The sequence below is a fragment of the Melanotaenia boesemani genome, chromosome 2 (genome assembly GCF_017639745.1).
Source record: "Melanotaenia boesemani isolate fMelBoe1 chromosome 2, fMelBoe1.pri, whole genome shotgun sequence".
In the NCBI taxonomy this organism is placed as follows: domain Eukaryota; kingdom Metazoa; phylum Chordata; class Actinopteri; order Atheriniformes; family Melanotaeniidae; genus Melanotaenia; species Melanotaenia boesemani.
Genome location: NC_055683.1, coordinates 23,828,539 through 23,846,730, shown reverse-complemented (window position 1 = coordinate 23,846,730; position 18,192 = coordinate 23,828,539). Strand labels below are relative to the sequence as shown.

General features: G+C 38.4%; 3 protein-coding genes across 4 annotated transcripts; 1 reads left to right on the top strand and 2 right to left on the bottom strand.

The window, feature by feature from the left end:
- Positions 1 to 15: 15 nt before the first annotated feature.
- Positions 16 to 5,610, bottom strand: LOC121647124 (hydroxyacylglutathione hydrolase-like protein). 2 transcript variants are annotated; one of them, XM_041996296.1, is made up of 9 exons: positions 5,506 to 5,610; positions 5,133 to 5,275; positions 3,398 to 3,462; positions 3,213 to 3,330; positions 3,016 to 3,124; positions 2,678 to 2,781; positions 2,350 to 2,451; positions 1,204 to 1,283; positions 16 to 885 (listed from the first exon to the last, which is right to left on the bottom strand). In XM_041996296.1, exons 2-9 carry the CDS (start codon positions 5,253 to 5,255, stop codon positions 735 to 737), a joined length of 852 nt encoding a protein of 283 aa, XP_041852230.1. In that variant the 5' UTR covers positions 5,256 to 5,275; positions 5,506 to 5,610; the 3' UTR covers positions 16 to 734. The 2 variants fall into 2 exon arrangements, with proteins under 2 accessions (XP_041852230.1, XP_041852239.1); XM_041996305.1 differs by having other exon boundaries at positions 5,133 to 5,610.
- Positions 5,611 to 7,096: 1,486 nt separating this feature from the next.
- On the bottom strand, positions 7,097 to 9,986 carry LOC121647108 (hydroxyacylglutathione hydrolase, mitochondrial-like). Its single transcript, XM_041996277.1, has 9 exons — positions 9,844 to 9,986; positions 9,162 to 9,346; positions 8,771 to 8,835; positions 8,500 to 8,617; positions 8,290 to 8,398; positions 8,087 to 8,190; positions 7,740 to 7,841; positions 7,575 to 7,654; positions 7,097 to 7,464 (listed from the first exon to the last, which is right to left on the bottom strand). Exons 1-9 carry the CDS (start codon positions 9,908 to 9,910, stop codon positions 7,365 to 7,367), a joined length of 930 nt encoding a protein of 309 aa, XP_041852211.1. The 5' UTR covers positions 9,911 to 9,986; the 3' UTR covers positions 7,097 to 7,364.
- A 218-nt stretch (positions 9,987 to 10,204) lies between these two features.
- fahd1 (fumarylacetoacetate hydrolase domain containing 1) lies at positions 10,205 to 11,229 on the top strand. The gene has a single exon (XM_041996362.1). The coding sequence runs from the start codon at positions 10,326 to 10,328 to the stop codon at positions 10,986 to 10,988; it is 663 nt and encodes a 220-aa protein (XP_041852296.1). The 5' UTR covers positions 10,205 to 10,325; the 3' UTR covers positions 10,989 to 11,229.
- Positions 11,230 to 18,192: the final 6,963 nt, after the last annotated feature.

Here is an 18,192-nt window from a genome sequence, read left to right as displayed (position 1 = left end):
ATGTCCAAGCTGAAATTAGTCAGCAGGTTTAGGAGTAATTTTACTAAACATTTACAAAAATGGAAAAAGAACAGAGTATGAAAATTAAACTTAAAATTGCATAATAAAGAAATTAAGGTTATTTTCTCTTCAGTATTTAAAGAATTAAAAAAAAAAAAAACAGTTTCATTGGAAACTGGTATTACCAGACAGTACCTGTGCAATGGATTTGTGCATAAGAAACAAGGAAACCAGCCTTTAATCAGAATATTTTATATCCCCATGAAATAAAAACTGATATTTAAATGTTTGCATGGGGACAGTTTTGTACTTTACCTATACATCTGTATCTGGCTTAACAGTGACAGACTTTGTAGGTATCAATAAACATTGTGTCAATTGTATCTTGAAGTTTGTGATTTCCTGGAAAAACAATTAAAATATAAAAATGAGATGTCCTACACTCAGGGGCATTTACATATTTAGCATGTAATTTGTTTAATTGAATTTCAAATTTAAGCAGATCGGCTGCAGGACGGTGGCAAATGGAGCTGATAAATGAGCAGTTAGGCAAACAGCACTGTGCTGGTCTTTTTCATTGGGACTTCAATGGAAGCAGCTTTACACTGGTCCTATTGTGCAAACATGGTTTTATAACAGTTAAAAGATATATGCCACTCGACCGCCAACCTTCAGGCTAGGAATCACTTTCCCCCCTTGATGACATCCTATGTTTAGAGCTCAGAAACTGGATCTCAGGGTCTGAGCAGTCCCCACTCCAAAGCCAGCATGGCATGAGGAGGAAGTCTCTCCTTGGGCTTCTTAAACTTGTCCCTCTCCTTCCGGAGGGCCCTCATCACCTCTATGGGGTCCGTCTTTCCTGTGAACCTTTGCACTGCTTCCTCCCTGCAAGGAAGAGGATTAGAATGATGGTTTATCAACTGAGATAGACAAAAAGGCTTACTAAATTTCCTTGTTTCTGCAACAAAGTGAACATTTTGTTTTCAGTGTATTCATGTTATATTCGTTAGAAAATTATTTAAAATGACAGAAAATCACACAAAATAAGGATAAGATGAATTTCTGGTTTTAGACAAAAACGTTGAGCAAAAGCATTCATTAATCTGAAAGTAAGGAACAAACTACAGAAAAGAACATATTCAGGCTGCCTCCCATCCTAACCTAAAATTTTCATTTTAACAGAATATACACATTAAAACTCACGACAGGCGGAGGAAAGGGTTGTATTCAAATTCCTCTATGAGCGTGGATGGCACTGTGGGTTTATCATCATCATCTCTTGCCTGTAGATATAAGAAAGTGGATTAAGAACTTTTGTATTTAAAAATAAATAAGACTGATGATATTCCAATTATAAAGCACAAATGAATATTAGGTCATTTTAAAGAAAAAAATGAGAAGGAATATTTTTTTACTATGCATTTCAAAAAGAAAAAAAAGTAAACATGCCAATACTAAAGCCAACATCTTTGGCTTTTGGGCAAAATCTTTTCAAGTCCTAATAAATAAATACTAAATAATCACAGTGTATTTCTTTGTTGAAAATATTCTTGAGTTCAATTTTAGCAAATCATATAGATAAAGAATTCCGATCCAGCTTATATTCATTACTGGTGATCATTTGATTTGATCTAAAAAATAAGCAATATATCTTTAACACAAGTTCAAATATCAACTTTATTTTTAAAATACACAAAAAAAGACAACCTATTCAGCTTGTTTTGTTTAAACAAGAAAGTGGTCTTCCTGTCAGTATGTTTCCAAACATTTCCCTAATACTCATTTTATATATATGTGTGTGTTTCAGTTATGTCATTTCCTGATGTGGATGCAAATCGAGGACCACTTTTTCACTCAAAGGACAGAATGTTTAGTTTTGATTTTTTAATTTTTGTGGATATGGTCCCTATATTGCATTATTGTGAAATGAATGTAGATTGCACTGAATATCGGGGTAGGCACATATAAGTTTTCTTGCTTCGACCTACTCCTTTTAAACCTCAATTATTGTTTAATGATGAGAATTTGGTAAAGGATGATAATGTGAACTGCTCAAATAAACTATTACGCCAACTATCTTTATCACCTGAACACCAAATGTACAACTAAATCCATTTCTAACTTCCAGCTGAGTCACATTTGCTAAAAACTAAGGCAATTGGCAGGTTTAATGACCCAGCAAGTATTCCTCTGACCTCTTTTTGGGATTTACATCATTAGTAGGAGCAATAAGAATATTACAAACACCATGGGAAGACTAACACACTTAAGATTTTTCTTGGCGACCCCCCTCGCATAATAAAAAGTTTTAAACTTTATCCTTCAATTTATTCTTTGTGTACTTCTCACCCGGGCCCAGCTCAGCATCTCTTTAACCTTTTCATTCTCTGGCTCCACCAGCAGGGCAAACTTCAGGTTCTTGATGGTGTACTCATGTCCGCAGAACACTTTCTACAGATAAACAAAGCTTCAATTAAAGCACACAGCAGATCACGACACAGCTCTGGTGAAGTGATCATTCTGGGTTTAAGATGTTTAAGCAAACCAGGCAGAGATCAGTCCCTTCATTGTATGTGTGTTTAGTCACCACTGTGACTCAGACCTATTTAAAGGTCATGGAGACAGCTGTTAACCCCATGAATGCTGCAGAGCAAGTATCTGTTTGCTCTTCACTAACCGTGTCTTGAGGTAGGGAACCAAGCACCTGGGTAAGGTTGTGGTACATCTGTTCTGCGGTACCCTCAAGAAACTGTCCACATCCACCAATAAACAGCGTATCCCCTGACGACCCAAAAATAAGGAGATTTCACAGACGACAATGATCAGTCTGAACAACAACACACAATGCAATCAACTGTCAGTGTGCTATACTATTTAAGGATTCATATCTCTAGCCACTTGAAATGTAGTTACTGATTTATGCAACATAAAGTGAGGCACTTTTGCCTTTCAAGCACTGAGTTACTGTACTGTCTTCAATTTCATCTGGTTCACTGGTTCTATGCAGACAAAGACCTGTGAACACAGCAGGGGCATCAGTGCACTCATCCTCCCAAACAAAGTAGCACATGTGACCAGAGGTATGGCAGGGAGTAAACAGGCACCTCACATTGATGGAGCTAAACTGCAAATGGAGAAAAGAACAACTGTTTGTAAAACTGTAATCATGACTGATTAGTTAAGTAATTTTACTCCTGTTACTGTGTGGTTACCTTCAGCTCCTGAGCATTTGAGACTTTATCTGTCAGACCTCCGATCCGATCATCTCCACCGTACACCCTCAGGCCAGGAACCTCCTTCAGCAGAGCCTCATTTCCTCTGGCATGGTCCCTGTAAGCCAAAATAGCTAAGCTGCCTAATAACTATGTAGCTGTCTTATATCAAACACTGTTCTTACCAGTGATGGTGTGTTGTGAGGACAGCAGTCAGACACAAGCCTTCCCTCTTCACAATTTCTAGCAGCTGGCAAAACAAAGCAAAAAAACATGTTCAATGCAATTTATATTTCATGGATCAAACCATCAAATAGTAGACGAGAGGCAGATTAAATGATAACGAAAATAATATTTGTTTTGCCTTACAACACACAAGGGCAAAATGTAGTCTGATGGCAAGAAGCAGCCCCTGGACCAACCAAACCATCCATTTGTGTCAATGAACACTGAGGCTAGAGTGTAAACTTCATTGCACTTAATGTATCTGACAGTATTGTTTGGATTTCGACTGACTAAAATAAACTGTGTTGCGTTTGTGGTAACAGGGCCATAACTTGGGATGAATGCTTCAAAAAAAAGAAAAAACTTTACTTCAAGTGTTGCATTTTTAACCAAGAGCACACATCTAAATATCTTGTGACAAGTGTGGGTTCAAAGACAGTTTGTTTGATACACCAAGAGAATACTGCTGTGATCAGGGAACATAACATCAAAACGCATTTTTTGAGCACTTTGCTACAAGCTTGTCATGGTGAGGGAGAAAAAAAGATGAAAAGCCTTCAGATTAACTTTCAACTTAGCTGCCAATCTAGCCACATGCTGCCACAAAAACTTCTAAGTAAGAGCAAGATTTTCTTCCAACAATATTTTATTTTTGTGTAATAGATTGTGGACATGTTTTAGTTCATTTCAAAAGCGTGTTCTTTGGATTACTTGAACTACTTACTACCCCTAGTAAAAGGTTTTCCACCTCTGTCCTATTCTCTTACATTTTAATTTTTGCACAGAATCAGTGGTCATTCATTTACCTTTTTTTTAGTCTTATGCCATGTTGCCCCTCCCTCCCCTCTCTCTGCCTTCAGAACAGCCTTAAATTCCTCATGTTAAAGATTCAACAACACACTGGAAAACATTCCTCACAGATTCTGGTACATATTGACATGATAGCGTCACACAGATGCTGCAGAATTTTCGACTGCACGTCCACAATGAGAATCTCCCATTCCACCACATACCATAGGTCAGGGATGGGCAACTTCAATCCTCGAGGGGTCACACTGACAGGAGCTGAGTCTAGTGTGGTCTTCTGTTGTTGTTCCAGTTTTGACAGTATGCATTTACAGATGGTATTTAGTGTATCTTGGTTGTACCAAAAGATTGAGTTACTTTTGGCTTTCTATTATCTCGAACCAGTCTGCCCATTATCCTCTGACCACTGACATCAACAAGGCATTTTCACCCAGAGAACTACTGCTCCCTGGACATTTTCTCTTTTTTCTGCCATGGGATTGGCTGCTTGGCTATTGTGTTGAAAAGAAATCAAACAGGTGTACCTCACAAAGTGGCTGGTGAATGTAAGTCTTAAGGGTTAAAAACAAATAAATCAACACAACAGGACAACACAACAAAAACAGGACATATCGCTGCTGTCGGGTGCAAACCTTCTATCTCCAAAACTGTCATTTTTCAAAAAATGAAAAAAACTGTATGGTTTTGTAATAACTGGACATAATGTCAACAAACTTGGTATTGTGTTTTACATCATATATCTTTGGTTAAATATTTGTAAAACAACAGACAGACATAAAGAGTGGCCAATAGTACTGATTTATGAAGGAAAACAAATCACAAATTTTGGACATAGGAGGTTTTTGCCTGACAGCAGCGATATGTGTCACACTATTATCTGACTCTCACCCGGTGAGGTACCGCAGGGTCCACAGCTATGGCATTTTTGCTCTGTTCCTCTATTACCAGGTACATGTAGTTGTCTTCCAGGATGGAGATCACCTTTACCTTCATGGCAACCCACACACGCATGCGCACCAGCGCGCGGGACGCTTCGGGAAGAGTTCAGTTATTTAACAGTATTATAAAATTAGCCCCTTGTCATCTGTGGGAACTGTTTAAAAAAATATATACTACTGCTAGTGCGCATAGCGCTCACAGTTAGCTTAGAAAATCCAGATTAGTTTGCACCAAACAACACAGTGACGTCAAGCTGAAAGCTATCTGCAACTTTGACAGGATAATCAAATATAATCTGACCTATTCATAAAATATAGATTACCTCACTTTAAACTCAGTTCGTTTATTTTTGCCGGCTGCTCTCAAAATTATTAAACCACATTTCTGCATTCAGATGGAGAGGTTATCGCGACATCATCGAGCTGAAGTGTGGAGTGTTACAGTCAGACATTTTTATCGAGTCGGAAACATTCAACTCTGTCGTTATCAAGAACAATATCATTCCCGATTCCTAAAAAAAACCATAAAAACACTTATCTCGTTTTAAGCAGGACTTCTAACACCATGCCATCACTTAATGTTGTACATACTAAACTTAGAAGAAAAAGTAAGGTAACGTGTTTTTCGTTGGTTATTTTGCCCCTTCAATGACGGTTTCATACATCAGTGGGCCTCATTAGGCACCTATACAACAAAGTATAACTTGCAAGGATCATTCTTACATGATTAACACAATCATGCGTGCGGGTAGTTACACCCCCCAAAAAAGTGCCAAATCTGCTGCAATATTCTTCTGTTGGTATTCAGTCTCGTTTTAAGTTTCAAGTGCTGCCAGTTGTGTGTCAGTCACAAACGTGATTGACAGATACCTCAGAGTGAGATTCTGGAGCCAGTGGTTCCATACCTTCAGTCTGGGTCCTAACTCCACCCTCTGGGATAACAATACTCTGCTCCACAGAGCCAGGAGGAGAGTCTTGTGAAGGCTAATTAAAATTAAATCCTGCTCTGCTTATTGTTTTGATCCAGCAATGTACAACATGCAAGTGAAAATTTTTATTTGCTCTTATTTAGTGACAATGATGTATTTTATTGCTTTTATCAAAGAACATCATGCAATAATCTTTCTTAGATGGTTCTTCACAGGCATAAGAGCATCTCTATGAAGTAATACTAACACACCAATAAGTAGACAAACCAATACTTAGCATACTCCTTTAAATCAAACAAGAAAAAAAAGTAGATGTGTTTTACACAAATGTAGTTTTAAGTTAAAGGCATGAAGAGACAAGCTGGTCAGAATAAAACAATACAAATCTTTACTGAATAAGAAACTCTACTTGTTACAAAATCCATTCACAGAAATTGTACAGACACCAGCATGTGTTACTCCGTCTTGCTCCAAATTTAAGCACTGAGATTGTCTGTACATTAACATATTAAAACAAAATACTAAACAGACTTAAACCTTTACTAATTAAAATAAATTTCTTTTTTTCCCCCCCTTTAAAGCATTCATTTAATGGCCATATATTCCTTATCATTTTCACATCAACATCAGCCAAAGAAACTAGAAAATTGTTAGAGTTTTATTACATCTGAGCCTAGTGGTTAAAAAATTAAGCTTCAGTGAGAGTTAACGTGTAAATCAATTTCAGGTGGACTTAAGGATGAGTTACAGCTTGCAGTGTTCTAAGCAGTTGAATAAAGTCTACATCAGGGCTGCCCAAGTCTGGTCCTCGAGATCTTCTATCCTGCAACTTTTAGATCAGGGGTAGCCAACGTCGGTCCTCGAGGGCACCAATCCAGCAGGTTTTCCAGATTTCCGTGCCCCAACACACCTGACTTAAACTAACGAGTCATTGTGGAGATCCTTATAGGCTGTTGGATCCATTTAATTTGAGTCAGGTGTGCTGGAGCAGGGGAATCTGGAAAACCTGCCGGATTGGTGCCCTCGAAGACCAACGTTGGCTACCCCTGTTTTAGATGCAACCTTTCTCTAACCCGCCTGAATCAAATGGCTGAATTCCCTCATCCACATGTCGTTCAGGTCTGCAGAAGCCTGGAAATGAGCCATTCATCTGATTCAGGTGCGTTGAAGAAGGGTTGCATCTAAAAGTTGCAGGATAGTAAATCTTGACGACGGGATTTGGGCACCTCTAGTCTACATAAATGCAGTGGACTTCACTCTTTAGGAACTCGGAAACCATCTTTCTCTTTCCGGAGACTTCTCATGGTTTCGATTGGGTCTGTCTGCTTCACGTGGTCCTGAACAGACTTCTCTCTGAGTAAAATATAGGAAAGAATAGGTCAAAAAGCACTTCAACTATTAACCAGCACTGGGAAAAACTGCAAATCTCTGACACATCAATCATTCAGTTAAGTTGTACGTACTTGACTCTCATAAAGGGGTTGAATGTAAATTCATCTGCCAAAGTGGATGGAATAGTTGGCTCCCCATTGCTGCACTTCTCCTGTAGAAAAAAAAGAAACATGTATCTATAAAGCTGTTTTCACTTTCATTAGTCTGATAGCAGCAGCAACATGTCAGTGAAATACCTTTGCCCATGCTAGCTTCTTCTGGATGACCTCATTGTGCGGTTCCACATGACGAGCAAATTTCAGATTGCTGACGGTGTACTCATGACCGCAGTAAACACGCTGTAACACAAACACATTGCAGTTAGGTAGTTATGCAACTTATATTTTGTCGTAATGGGTCATTTTCTGAAAAATAAAAAAGAAAATTCACTTTTATGCTAAATGGAAGAATTTATTTTGTTCTACTTAAAGATTTATATCATAGTCATACTCATTTAGTTACAATTTCAGTTGTTTTCCAGACTACTTAGAAAATAATTAATTAAATTAAATTAAATTAACCAAAAGAGAATTTGCATATTTACCGTTTCAGGAGGCAGACGTCCCAGAATTTCTATCAAAGCTTTGTACATCTGCTCTGCAGTACCCTCAAAGAATTTACCACAACCAGCCACAAACAGCGTGTCACCTGCAGATTGTGGGAACGTGTGCAAAACCTTAGCAAATTAAAAACTAAGACATGATGCAGTGATGACCTCTGCTTTTTTATTGATGTAATTTGTTATACCTGTAAAAACAGCAGGAGGCTCAGAACTTTTTTCTTTTGTCACATAGTAGCAAATATGACCAGTTGTGTGACAAGGCGTAAACAGACATTTAACATTCAGTGATCCAAGCTGGGAAAAAAAAAAAAAAAAAACATACAAGCGCAAACATAAATCATGTGGAGCTCATTGTGCAGCTTGATTGTGAAAAAAAGACAGTGTGCTGGTCTTACCTTTACATTGTTGGAGTGAGAAACTTTCTTTGTAATGGCATCGACTCGGTCATCTCCTCCGTACACCCTCAGCCCCGGCATTAGCTTCACCATCTTCTCATTTCCACCGGCATGATCCCTACATCAGAATATGAGCAGTGTATGGTTATTAAAGGAGTTTCTAAACATTCATATCAGGCTTCAACAGCAATTTAAGTGGCCTGAGTCTAAATGCTGTGAGTACATTATAGGTTTTAGCTTTGTGAATGGTAACACATCACATGCAGCATACCAGTGGTGATGGGTGGTCAGAACTGTTGTGAGTTTTACGCCATGTTTTCTCACAGCTTCCACAACCTGTTGAAAGCACAAAAGAGTCTAACTGAGGCTGTGCAAAAGTCAAACCAATTGACTAGTTGGTTAGTTTATGAAAGGAAATTGGTGTCATTCAAACATCAAGCAAGTTGCAGCATTTTCCAATATTAGGCTTTATTGTGAATGATAATGTTAATCCGCCTGATGGTCTTTGCAGGAGAGTTTTCTGAAGACTTTTGAAGAAGTTTCAGTCAAAACATATCAAAAAGGTAATAAAACTCCTTAAAAACTATTTGTCTGATCAAAAAAATTCTTACAACTGTAAGCAGTGTTATAATATAGTTTAATATAATATAATTAACACAGACCTTTATTGGCTCCACAGGGTCAACAATAGCTGCTTCTCTGGAGTCTTCATCAATCAGTAGGTACATGTAGTTGTCACTGAGTGCTGGGAGAAGTTCAATCCTCATATTTGCTTGCTCCACCAGGTGAGATTTTCTCACCGTGCCGTGAATAAGAGCGGCTGCCTGGGCCTTGACTTCCACAGGTGCTTCATGTGGGAATACAAGTCAATATGTGACAGACATCAAAGTAATTAAATTAAAATACTCTAACTTAGCTTTAACTCAATTAATTTCAATGGCATATTCTCATATAATGACAGTCAGTTGTTGTTTCATATGTATTTAATACCTCAAACACAATGAAAATAAGCTCACAACAAACTGGCCGGACAGGATGGACAAGCAGCGACGCCCCTCGATTTTAAACTAACATTAGCTTGAATGCTACCCAAAAAATACATTAATTTTAAATTTATCACTCAAAAGCATATTTATTTATATATATCTTTTAAAATATGCTGCTGATAAGGAGTAAATATGACAGGCTCCAGTTATCTCCTCGGGCAGGCCAGCTGCGTTCAGCTGACAGATCTCAACTTAAGACGACACAAACATAAACACATCAGCAGTATGAAACTACTTGACATTGACTAGTAGGCTAACATGCTACATATTAGCATACATAAAAACAGTGTGGACATACCGAATTTTAAGGCTGTAGCAGCTCCTATTAGAGTGCAGGCACTCCCTACAAATGACTTGAATAGCATTACAGTAACTACTGTCTTATCACGTTAGTATAAACCAGAAAAGTTTGGTTGTGGTTCCGCCTCCGCCCCCTTTTTAACATTATCCTCCAAGGTGTAACCAATCAAATCAGGAGTGGTAAGTGGTAGATCGTGAATAGTAACATGTTTATAATTTTTACGTAAATATTAAAAAGAAGATACTTTACGATATAGCTGTATGACTTTGTGTTACATTTTATACCCATAAACAACGTTAATATGAGGATATAATGGTTTTGATTTGATGCTTGAGTCCTGCGTTTGTCCTTTCAGACTTGCCGTAGGTGAATGCACCAGCTCCAGGTATACAGTCAACTGTTTCGGTCAAAGTTCAGTCTGTCTAGTGCCGACTGCTTCATATCGGCTGTGAACTCAAATAAACTCACATTTTTCCACAATGACAGCGCGGAATATATCTCGGTTTTGGGAGTGGGGGAGAAAGATAATTTGCGTTGGGAGAAACTACGCAGACCACGCTAAAGAGCTGAAAAATGCCATTCCCACTGAGCCTGTCTTGTTCCTTAAACCCCCTTCTGCATATGTAAGAGAGGGATCACCTATCCTGGTGCCTTTTTACACCAGCAACCTGCACCATGAAGTGGAGCTGGGGGTGGTCATTGGGAAAGGAGGAACAGCCATCCCACAGTCCGCTGCTATGGAGCATGTGGCGGGTTATGCTTTGTGCTTGGACATGACAGCCCGAGACATTCAGGACGAGTGCAAGTCCAAAGGTTTACCCTGGACACTGGCCAAGGCTTTTAACACCTCCTGCCCAGTCAGCGAATTCATCCCCAAAGAGCGCATCCCAGACCCGGGGAATGTCCAGCTGTGGCTGAAGGTGAACGACCAGCTGCGTCAGAACGGCTCCACCTCTCAGATGATTTTCTCCATTCCCTATCTGATCAGCTACATTAGCGACTTCATCAGCCTAGAAGAAGGGGACCTCATTCTGACCGGGACCCCTAAAGGAGTCTCCGCCGTGCAGGACCACGATGAGCTGCAGGCCGGCATTGAGGACGTTGTTACCATGAGCTTCAAAGTAGACAAACAAGATCATTAAAGAAAGCAACAGACTTATCAACCAACTGAATACTAAGACTCGGGGAAAGTCAGTAGATGGCAGTGCGGTGCCACCAGTCATAATGACTTGTTGCAAGCTTGTACAGTTCTTGAGAAGTTTAAACCTCGCAGTTATGAGTTGTTTTATTATAAAAATTTACTCAAAACTTGGTCTATGAAAAGAATTTATGAAACTATTACAGTTTTGATAAGCAATGGGATTAAAAGATTAGATAACCTTGTGTTATGCCTGTCATTCTCTGCGGGAATTCCGGAGGATCACTTGTGAAAATTGGGTGATTTTATCTGTTTTGCTTGACAATAATATTAATGTTGGTTGCACACATACCAACTCATTTGATTACCTCCTAGCTTATTTAAAATCGTGTCATTTTTCACTGCAAGCCCTGTTTCTAGAAATATTTAGATGGTGTTTAAAAAGTAAATAGAAACAGAATTCAATGATTTGCAAACAGTTGTAACTGTTCAGTTTGAAATAGTAACGCACAAGGAATTATTTCCTCTTTCCCCGTCCTTTTTTTCTCATGAAAAAATACTTTCAGCAGGTGACAGGTCTGCACTTTATTATCTAGGGCTCTGACTCCTTCATTAAGTAGTCATGCTGATTAAATATATAAAGTAAACGATTTGGCATTGTCCTGCTCATATAAACAAGGCCATGGTCTGGATGGCAGTGTATGTTGCTCCAAAACAGCCACATGTTTTTTTTTCCAATATTAATGATGCCTTCACAGGTGTGCAACTTACACTTGCCATGTGTTTTATTGCAACACAATGCAGGCTTTTAACCAGCTTGATAAGCGATATGTTCCATCTCCTCTTCTTCAGTTCATTAGTCTGTAGTTGCCCCTGACCCAACTTTTCTAATATATGTTGTTGTGTCAAATTTAAAATGTGCATATACTAATATATATATATCTATATATATATATCTATATATATATATATATATATATATATATATATATATATATATATATATATATATATAATCTTACCACTTATCTAATATCAACAGAGAAAATAGAATAAAAGATTTTTTTTTATGCCAAACCAAGACTATACACTATTCTATTTTCTCTTTTGATATTAGATAAGTGGTATTGAGTGGTATGATGGTTAGCCCTGTTACCTCAGCAAGAAAGGTCCTGGTTAGAACCGGGGGCCTTTCTGTGTGGAGTGCATGTTCTTTCTGTGCCAGTGTGGGTTCTTACTCTGGCTTCCTCCCACAGTCCAGAAGCATACACGTTACTTTAACTGATGGATATAAATTGACTCTAGGAGTTAGCATGAGCATGCATGGTTGTTGGCCTCATCTATCTATGTGTTGGCCCTGTTAAATAACTGTCCAGAGTGTGCCCTGTGTGTCATCTGATAGCAGTTGGAACAGGCTCTGCTTTTTTCAAATACGTGTACTTACACCATACACCATACGTATGGTATTATACAAGAACAGACTTTAGACATTAAAGTCTGAATGTGTGGTGTATTATTCAGAAGCTTAAATTTACAAAGAGTTTACCCCATACAAGTTTTTGTTGACTGAGATGGACTGGCGACCTGTCCAGGGTGTACCCTGCCTCATGCCTGCTAATTGCTGGGATAGGCTCCAGCTTCCCTGCGACCCTGAATTGGACAAAGTGGTATAGAAAATGAATGAAGGTTTTGGTTAAGAAAACAGTTGAAGGAGTTTAGAGAACAGAGGTTTGGCACGGGCTTCCTGTGGTAGTGATTAGGTCTGGAACATATTTGTTTACTGCTGGGTTGGCCAATATGTGTTTTCTTCTAAAAGTTTGATGAGGTCACTCTAAAGTTTAGACAATGATAGAGATAAAAGTTTTAGGAGATGGATTTCACTCCTTACTGAGTTTCCTTAAGCATGTCTTCCCTGTAGTCTTTAACAATCTATGCAGGACTTCCAATGCCAGCACCATTTTAAACATTAAGCATTTCTGTTCGTCGTTTGTAATTTTGACTTCAAGGTTGTGTACTGTTTTCATAACCACATTGCTGATGGACTGTATTTAATGTCTGTTTCAGGTTCAGGTAAAATTCTCCCACAGGCTCTTTGTTTTCAGCATCAATCAAAACTTCCATCAGCCTGTCCAAAGCTAGTCTGCTGTAACCTGAGTGTGAGTACATCATCATCCCACACCTGTAGGGAATGTTATCTCCAAGACTTGCGAGCCCACACCCCCAGGGGTGCCATCAGAGGTTACTTGTGTCCATCATTAGAGCAGTTTTGACAGATTCAATTAGATTTGGAAGCTGGGAAACGTTGTCAAAGACTTTCTTTTTTCCCACTGTTGGACTAGAGCAGTGCACCGTATGGTGTATAGGTACTCACAGGTGTCATCTTTTATGAGACATGAATCATACTATTCATTGTCCCTGTAACTGAAGGTATTACACTCTCACAGGTTTTAACAATGGCTTCAAAGCTCAAACTCAGCTCTGGTTTAACATTCACTACATTAACCGACATGTTGTCATCAAGCAGAAGCCTGAGAAGGTACATTTGATGCTTCCAAGGGAAAGGGGATTACACTGAGACCACAAGCTTCCGATCTAACACACACCAACAGTGATGTCACTCGTGGCATGAAATCAAGCCAGGTGCTAAGTAACTGAGCCAAGATGCAAAGCTTTAAGGGGAAGGCTTGTTTGAACGGAGGAGATCAGTGTACGTTTTCACACAGCAATAAGCCTTTTAATTTTTTTTAAATATGAAGTAGTGTGCTGCTCCAGTCTATCTAGACCAAGCAGACAAAGGAAAAGAGGGTGTACATTTCCCTTAGCAAAGGTGGTTTTATTTTAGTCCCAAACCATAAATAGAAGAAAAAATAAATGGATAAAAACACAAAAAGATTTCAAACACATTGTTAAATAACAGGCTCCCTATAAAAGATAGGTAAAACTAAACAGCAAATGCTTCTAACAAAATAAAAGTCTGACAAAATAAAGTAGAATCAAGATTTAATTATTTAGTACATGTATTGTAGCCTGTACATAGATAAAGGGAATAAGAAATAAGAAATTGTTCTGAGACAAAAAAAATAAATTTTGAGTAAGAGAATGAGTATTTAGTTAAATCATGGGGAAAAGAGGGGACGAGTAAAACCCAGGTGCTGGACTTTGAAGCAGGAGGTGGGTGGACCCAATAATTAAGATTTATTCAAGAATATACAGCACGAAGGGTGCTGCCAAGGAACTAAAGTACTAAACTTAAACTAACAAAAACTTGGGCAGTGGATGGACAAGCTGAATGGCTGGCTGACAATAACAGTGACAAACAACAATATGGCAAAGGAACAAAGACAGTCAGGCAGATGATATACTGAAGGAGGCGTATCAGTAACTGTGTATCAGGTATGACACAGAAGCAGGAAGCAAGTGCAACAGATAACACAAGAGGAAAATCTCTACAAAATACAAGAGGAAACAGGCTAACTGTAATAAACTGAGCCAAAGGAAACACAACATAAACTGATTGAACAAAAACCAACCTGAACAGAAGGAAGCCGAACCTATAACCAATGAACATCTAACAGGAGCTAAACCAGGGATGCCAAACTCCAGCCCTTGAGGGTCACCATCCTCCTGCAGGTTTTAGATGTTTCCTTGCTCCAACACACCTGATTCAAATTAAATGGATCCAAAAGCTTGTCCCCAAGTTCTGCACAATGACCAATTAATTTAAGTCTGATGTGAACAAGGGGCGAGCATGAGGAGAACAATTGGGGGATAGTGGAAAAAAAGAAAAAAAAGACAAGGATATGAAAAATATAAACAACAGCAATGACTGTATATTTAAAACCAACACAGAGAAAAGAGACAACCAGCTGTCACACCTGTAAAGGAACTTAACAGAAAACGTCTTTTGGCCTCCTTAGAAAAACAAAGCAGAAAATTAACAGGAGCACCTATAAGAAGATAAGCTGAGAAAAACATGAACAGCAACAAGTATATGAAAACATATCTGTAGCTATATGCAATTAAAAGTCCAGGACAACACGTTGATTATAAACATGTGTGTTAGTGATTGAATGTGCGTGCAATTGCAAAATATAAGGAATGTGTTGTATTTAATGAGTGCAATCACAGAAATTCAACTGCATCCCCTGGAAGGACCAGAAGAAGAGGGCCCCAAGATCTGCACAACCTGCAGCAATGCTTGAGAAGGTGAGACATGATGAGCATTACCACGCAAGGAAGTCCAACATGTGTAAGTGTTTTACAGTTTGGCAATATGTATCTTGTCTCTTTCTGTGTTAAAAAAAAATCACCATTAGTTATGCCTGGCCTTCCATGCTGCTCTGTGTGTCACCAGATGGGCCTGTGGTGTAGCTATTCTAAGAAAACAACCACTAGCACACAGAACCTTTGGAGGAACTGAGTCAGAGAGGTTACATATGACATATTACAGCAAAGAAAAACACACTCACATGGTAAGGAAATCGATTTAATTTATTTTTTTTTAAATGGAGAAGGGCTAGTCTGCGTGTCAGGACAGTTATGCGTGTGCATGTTAATCATGTGGTGACAGTTGTCTTCTTCTCATGTGCCCTAAAAAGTTGCCATGTTTGATTTCACTGTGCATGAAATAGCATGTTTAACCAATATAAGAAAACCTCCCTGCCACCTTTTTTTATAGTCCAAGCTGTGCAGCGTAATTCATTCTCACAAAATAATGAATGGGCTCTTTGACAAATAAGAGAGCCCTGCATTAAGCACAGGTGTGTAACCACTTTAATTCAGCAGGATTAACTGCATACAGTCTGTTCACACTTTGTAGTTGCAAGTGGGTTTGTCCCATAGAAAGTATTAAGATTTTAAATACAAATTTGAAGACTTGAACCACACTGTGTTTGTGCAAATATGGAAAAAGAATCCCCACACCAAAAGTATTTTATTTTATTTTTAGCTTGAAAGTTTCTTTCCCACTGTTTGGCAGGAGTGTTTCCTGAACCGAGTGAGACTACAGGTGGAAAATGTGTGGAGTCCTTGATTAAAAATGAACTAATTGGGGTTCTTGTTGTTGTTTTTTTTTTTTTTTCGTTTGTTTGTTTTTCAGGCTGGACACGTTCCTAGCATCTGCCTCCTCTAAACAAGTGGTGCTCATGCTGGTGCTCTTGAAACTTACAGTCTCCTGAGAAGGTTGAATTAAAGAGTCCCAGAAGCAAAAGAAGGCAAAATAACAAGAACTTGTTGAGCTCTGTAGGAGGATCTGATCATCCCTTGTTGGGTCATCTAGGTGACTGTGTTTCATTAACATCAAAAACCTGAAACACCTGATAACCCTGGGTTTTCCAGGTTGTCCAATCTGCCTATCTAATATGGTGTTTCCTATAAACACTTATAAAACATGGATGGCATCACAACAATATACCCTTACAATTAGAAATCTCGGTTTTCTGGCTTATGTGGTGGCAGCCATCACCCCATCTACAAACATCAACAAAATGTGGACACCAAAAGAAACCACCTGAAATATGTTATTTTCCACATCATGCTTGGTGTCATGGAGAAAATTGACAGTTTTAATATTTTATTTATCGTCAAATATACTGTACTTAGGTCTGGTGGTAGAACATACCATCCATCAAATGGAAAATTTGTGATTTGATTCTCATCTCCAACAGTCTGCATATTAAAGTGTGTATGATAAGGCTTCATACAAATGTACTCAAATATTTTCTAAGAGAAACATTAAGTTACCTGATTGACGTTCCTTAGTTATTTTTGTTATATTTTAATATGACAACTATTATGTATATGTTATATCCCTTGGATCATATCAAACCATAAATGTCGTGAATTGCCATTTATCTGTAATATAGATATATAAGATGTTGGTCAGAAAATGTGATTATTTGCTGGTGCCTCCACAGGCCGATGTAGAGGCTACATATATGGTGGTTTTTCATAATCTTATATCCAGGGGCAAGAGTGTAAGGTTTGATTGTGTTAAATGAAGTTCTAATAGTAGTGTAAGTGTAGTAGATCTACATTTCAACTACTTTAAACTCTGAATTATCCCTTTGATCTGCCACCCCTTCCTCCACCTCAGTTTGATTTCTCACATCATCACTGTTTAGAAGCAGCAGTAGATTATGCTTAATGTAATGATGTTATTCATACTCAGTGAAACGTTTGTCCTGTGAGCAATATGACATCTTTCACAGATGGCAGAAAGGGATATTAGTTATTATTTAACGCCTGCTGCTGGGCTGGTGCTGCAGCACCCTATAAAACCTGGCAGAAATGAAGTGAGCCTAGTATTTAAAAAGCTTAGTGAGGCCTTTTAAAAACTAGTGCCAGACACATAAAACAGAAGAGAATGTGACAGAAGTATATGAGGACAAGAAGCATGAAGATAGTCAATATATAGGTACAAGCAGTGATATTTCTTTTTAGCGATGGTGGGAGAGGAAATTAAGCCAGAACTTAAGAGGCAGCAAAATTTCAAGAACATAAATGAGAGTAGAGGAAAAGTTGAATAAAGACATATTTGCAGCAACATTAATAAGAACAGCTGCATAACAGTAAAACAATCATAACACTGAAAAAGATAAGAATTGGGGCCACAACAAACTTTGAAGTCTGAGAAGGCTGATATAGAAATGTTAACTTTCTGAGTTTGTGTCATATCACTGAGAAATGTGCTGCTAGGCCCTCAGCCAAGGACTGAAGTAAAATGCTTAAGTCTCAAATCACAGAAAAGTGCTCTGTATGAGATCCCACTATAGTAGTCATCATACCAAAACAAACAGAACCAAACAGACTTTTAACATCTCAAGAAATCAAGAAAATTGTTCTTGGTGTTACATGGTGAGAGGCCTTTTCAGCAAAATAATAATTATTTGGTGGTGTCATACGCTCTGGGTTTTGATGAAGGCTCTCGTACTCTGAATGCGCTGCCGCTGAACCAGCTGTTACAACAGAAAACAGAGAAACTCTACAGGACATTCTTAGCCTTTTCACACTGGGCTCCATGCTGATATCAGTTCCCTAACCAAAATTGAGCTGCCCTCCATGTTCCGACTAAAAAATGTTGGTTTGTAATCTGAAAAGTTGGTTTTCAACTGGAACCAAAAAAATAGCAGTTCTTCTTAGTTCACCTAAACTTCACCAAATATTTAATAAGCTCAAGCAAGTGAAGAAGGAATGAAGCAAAAGTAAAA

Excerpts from the sequence above, each read along its gene's own strand:
- LOC121647108 (XM_041996277.1), bottom strand. The coding sequence starts at position 9,910 with ATGCTATTCAAGTCATTTGTAGGGAGTGCCTGCACTCTAATAGGAGCT. Across the intron at positions 8,191-8,289 it reads GCCTCCTGCTGTTTTTACAG|GTGACACGCTGTTTGTGGCT; the intron begins GTATAACAAATT and ends CACAATCTGCAG. Across the intron at positions 7,842-8,086 it reads GACGTCTGCCTCCTGAAACG|CGTGTTTACTGCGGTCATGA; the intron begins GTAAATATGCAA and ends TTTGTGTTACAG.
- LOC121647124 (XM_041996305.1), bottom strand. The coding sequence starts at position 5,255 with ATGCGTGTGTGGGTTGCCATGAAGGTAAAGGTGATCTCCATCCTGGAA. Across the intron at positions 3,463-5,132 it reads ACCCTGCGGTACCTCACCGG|CTGCTAGAAATTGTGAAGAG; the intron begins GTGAGAGTCAGA and ends TTGTTTTGCCAG. Across the intron at positions 2,782-3,015 it reads TGCCCCTGCTGTGTTCACAG|GGGATACGCTGTTTATTGGT; the intron begins GTCTTTGTCTGC and ends TTGGGTCGTCAG.
- fahd1 (XM_041996362.1), top strand. The coding sequence starts at position 10,326 with ATGACAGCGCGGAATATATCTCGGTTTTGGGAGTGGGGGAGAAAGATA.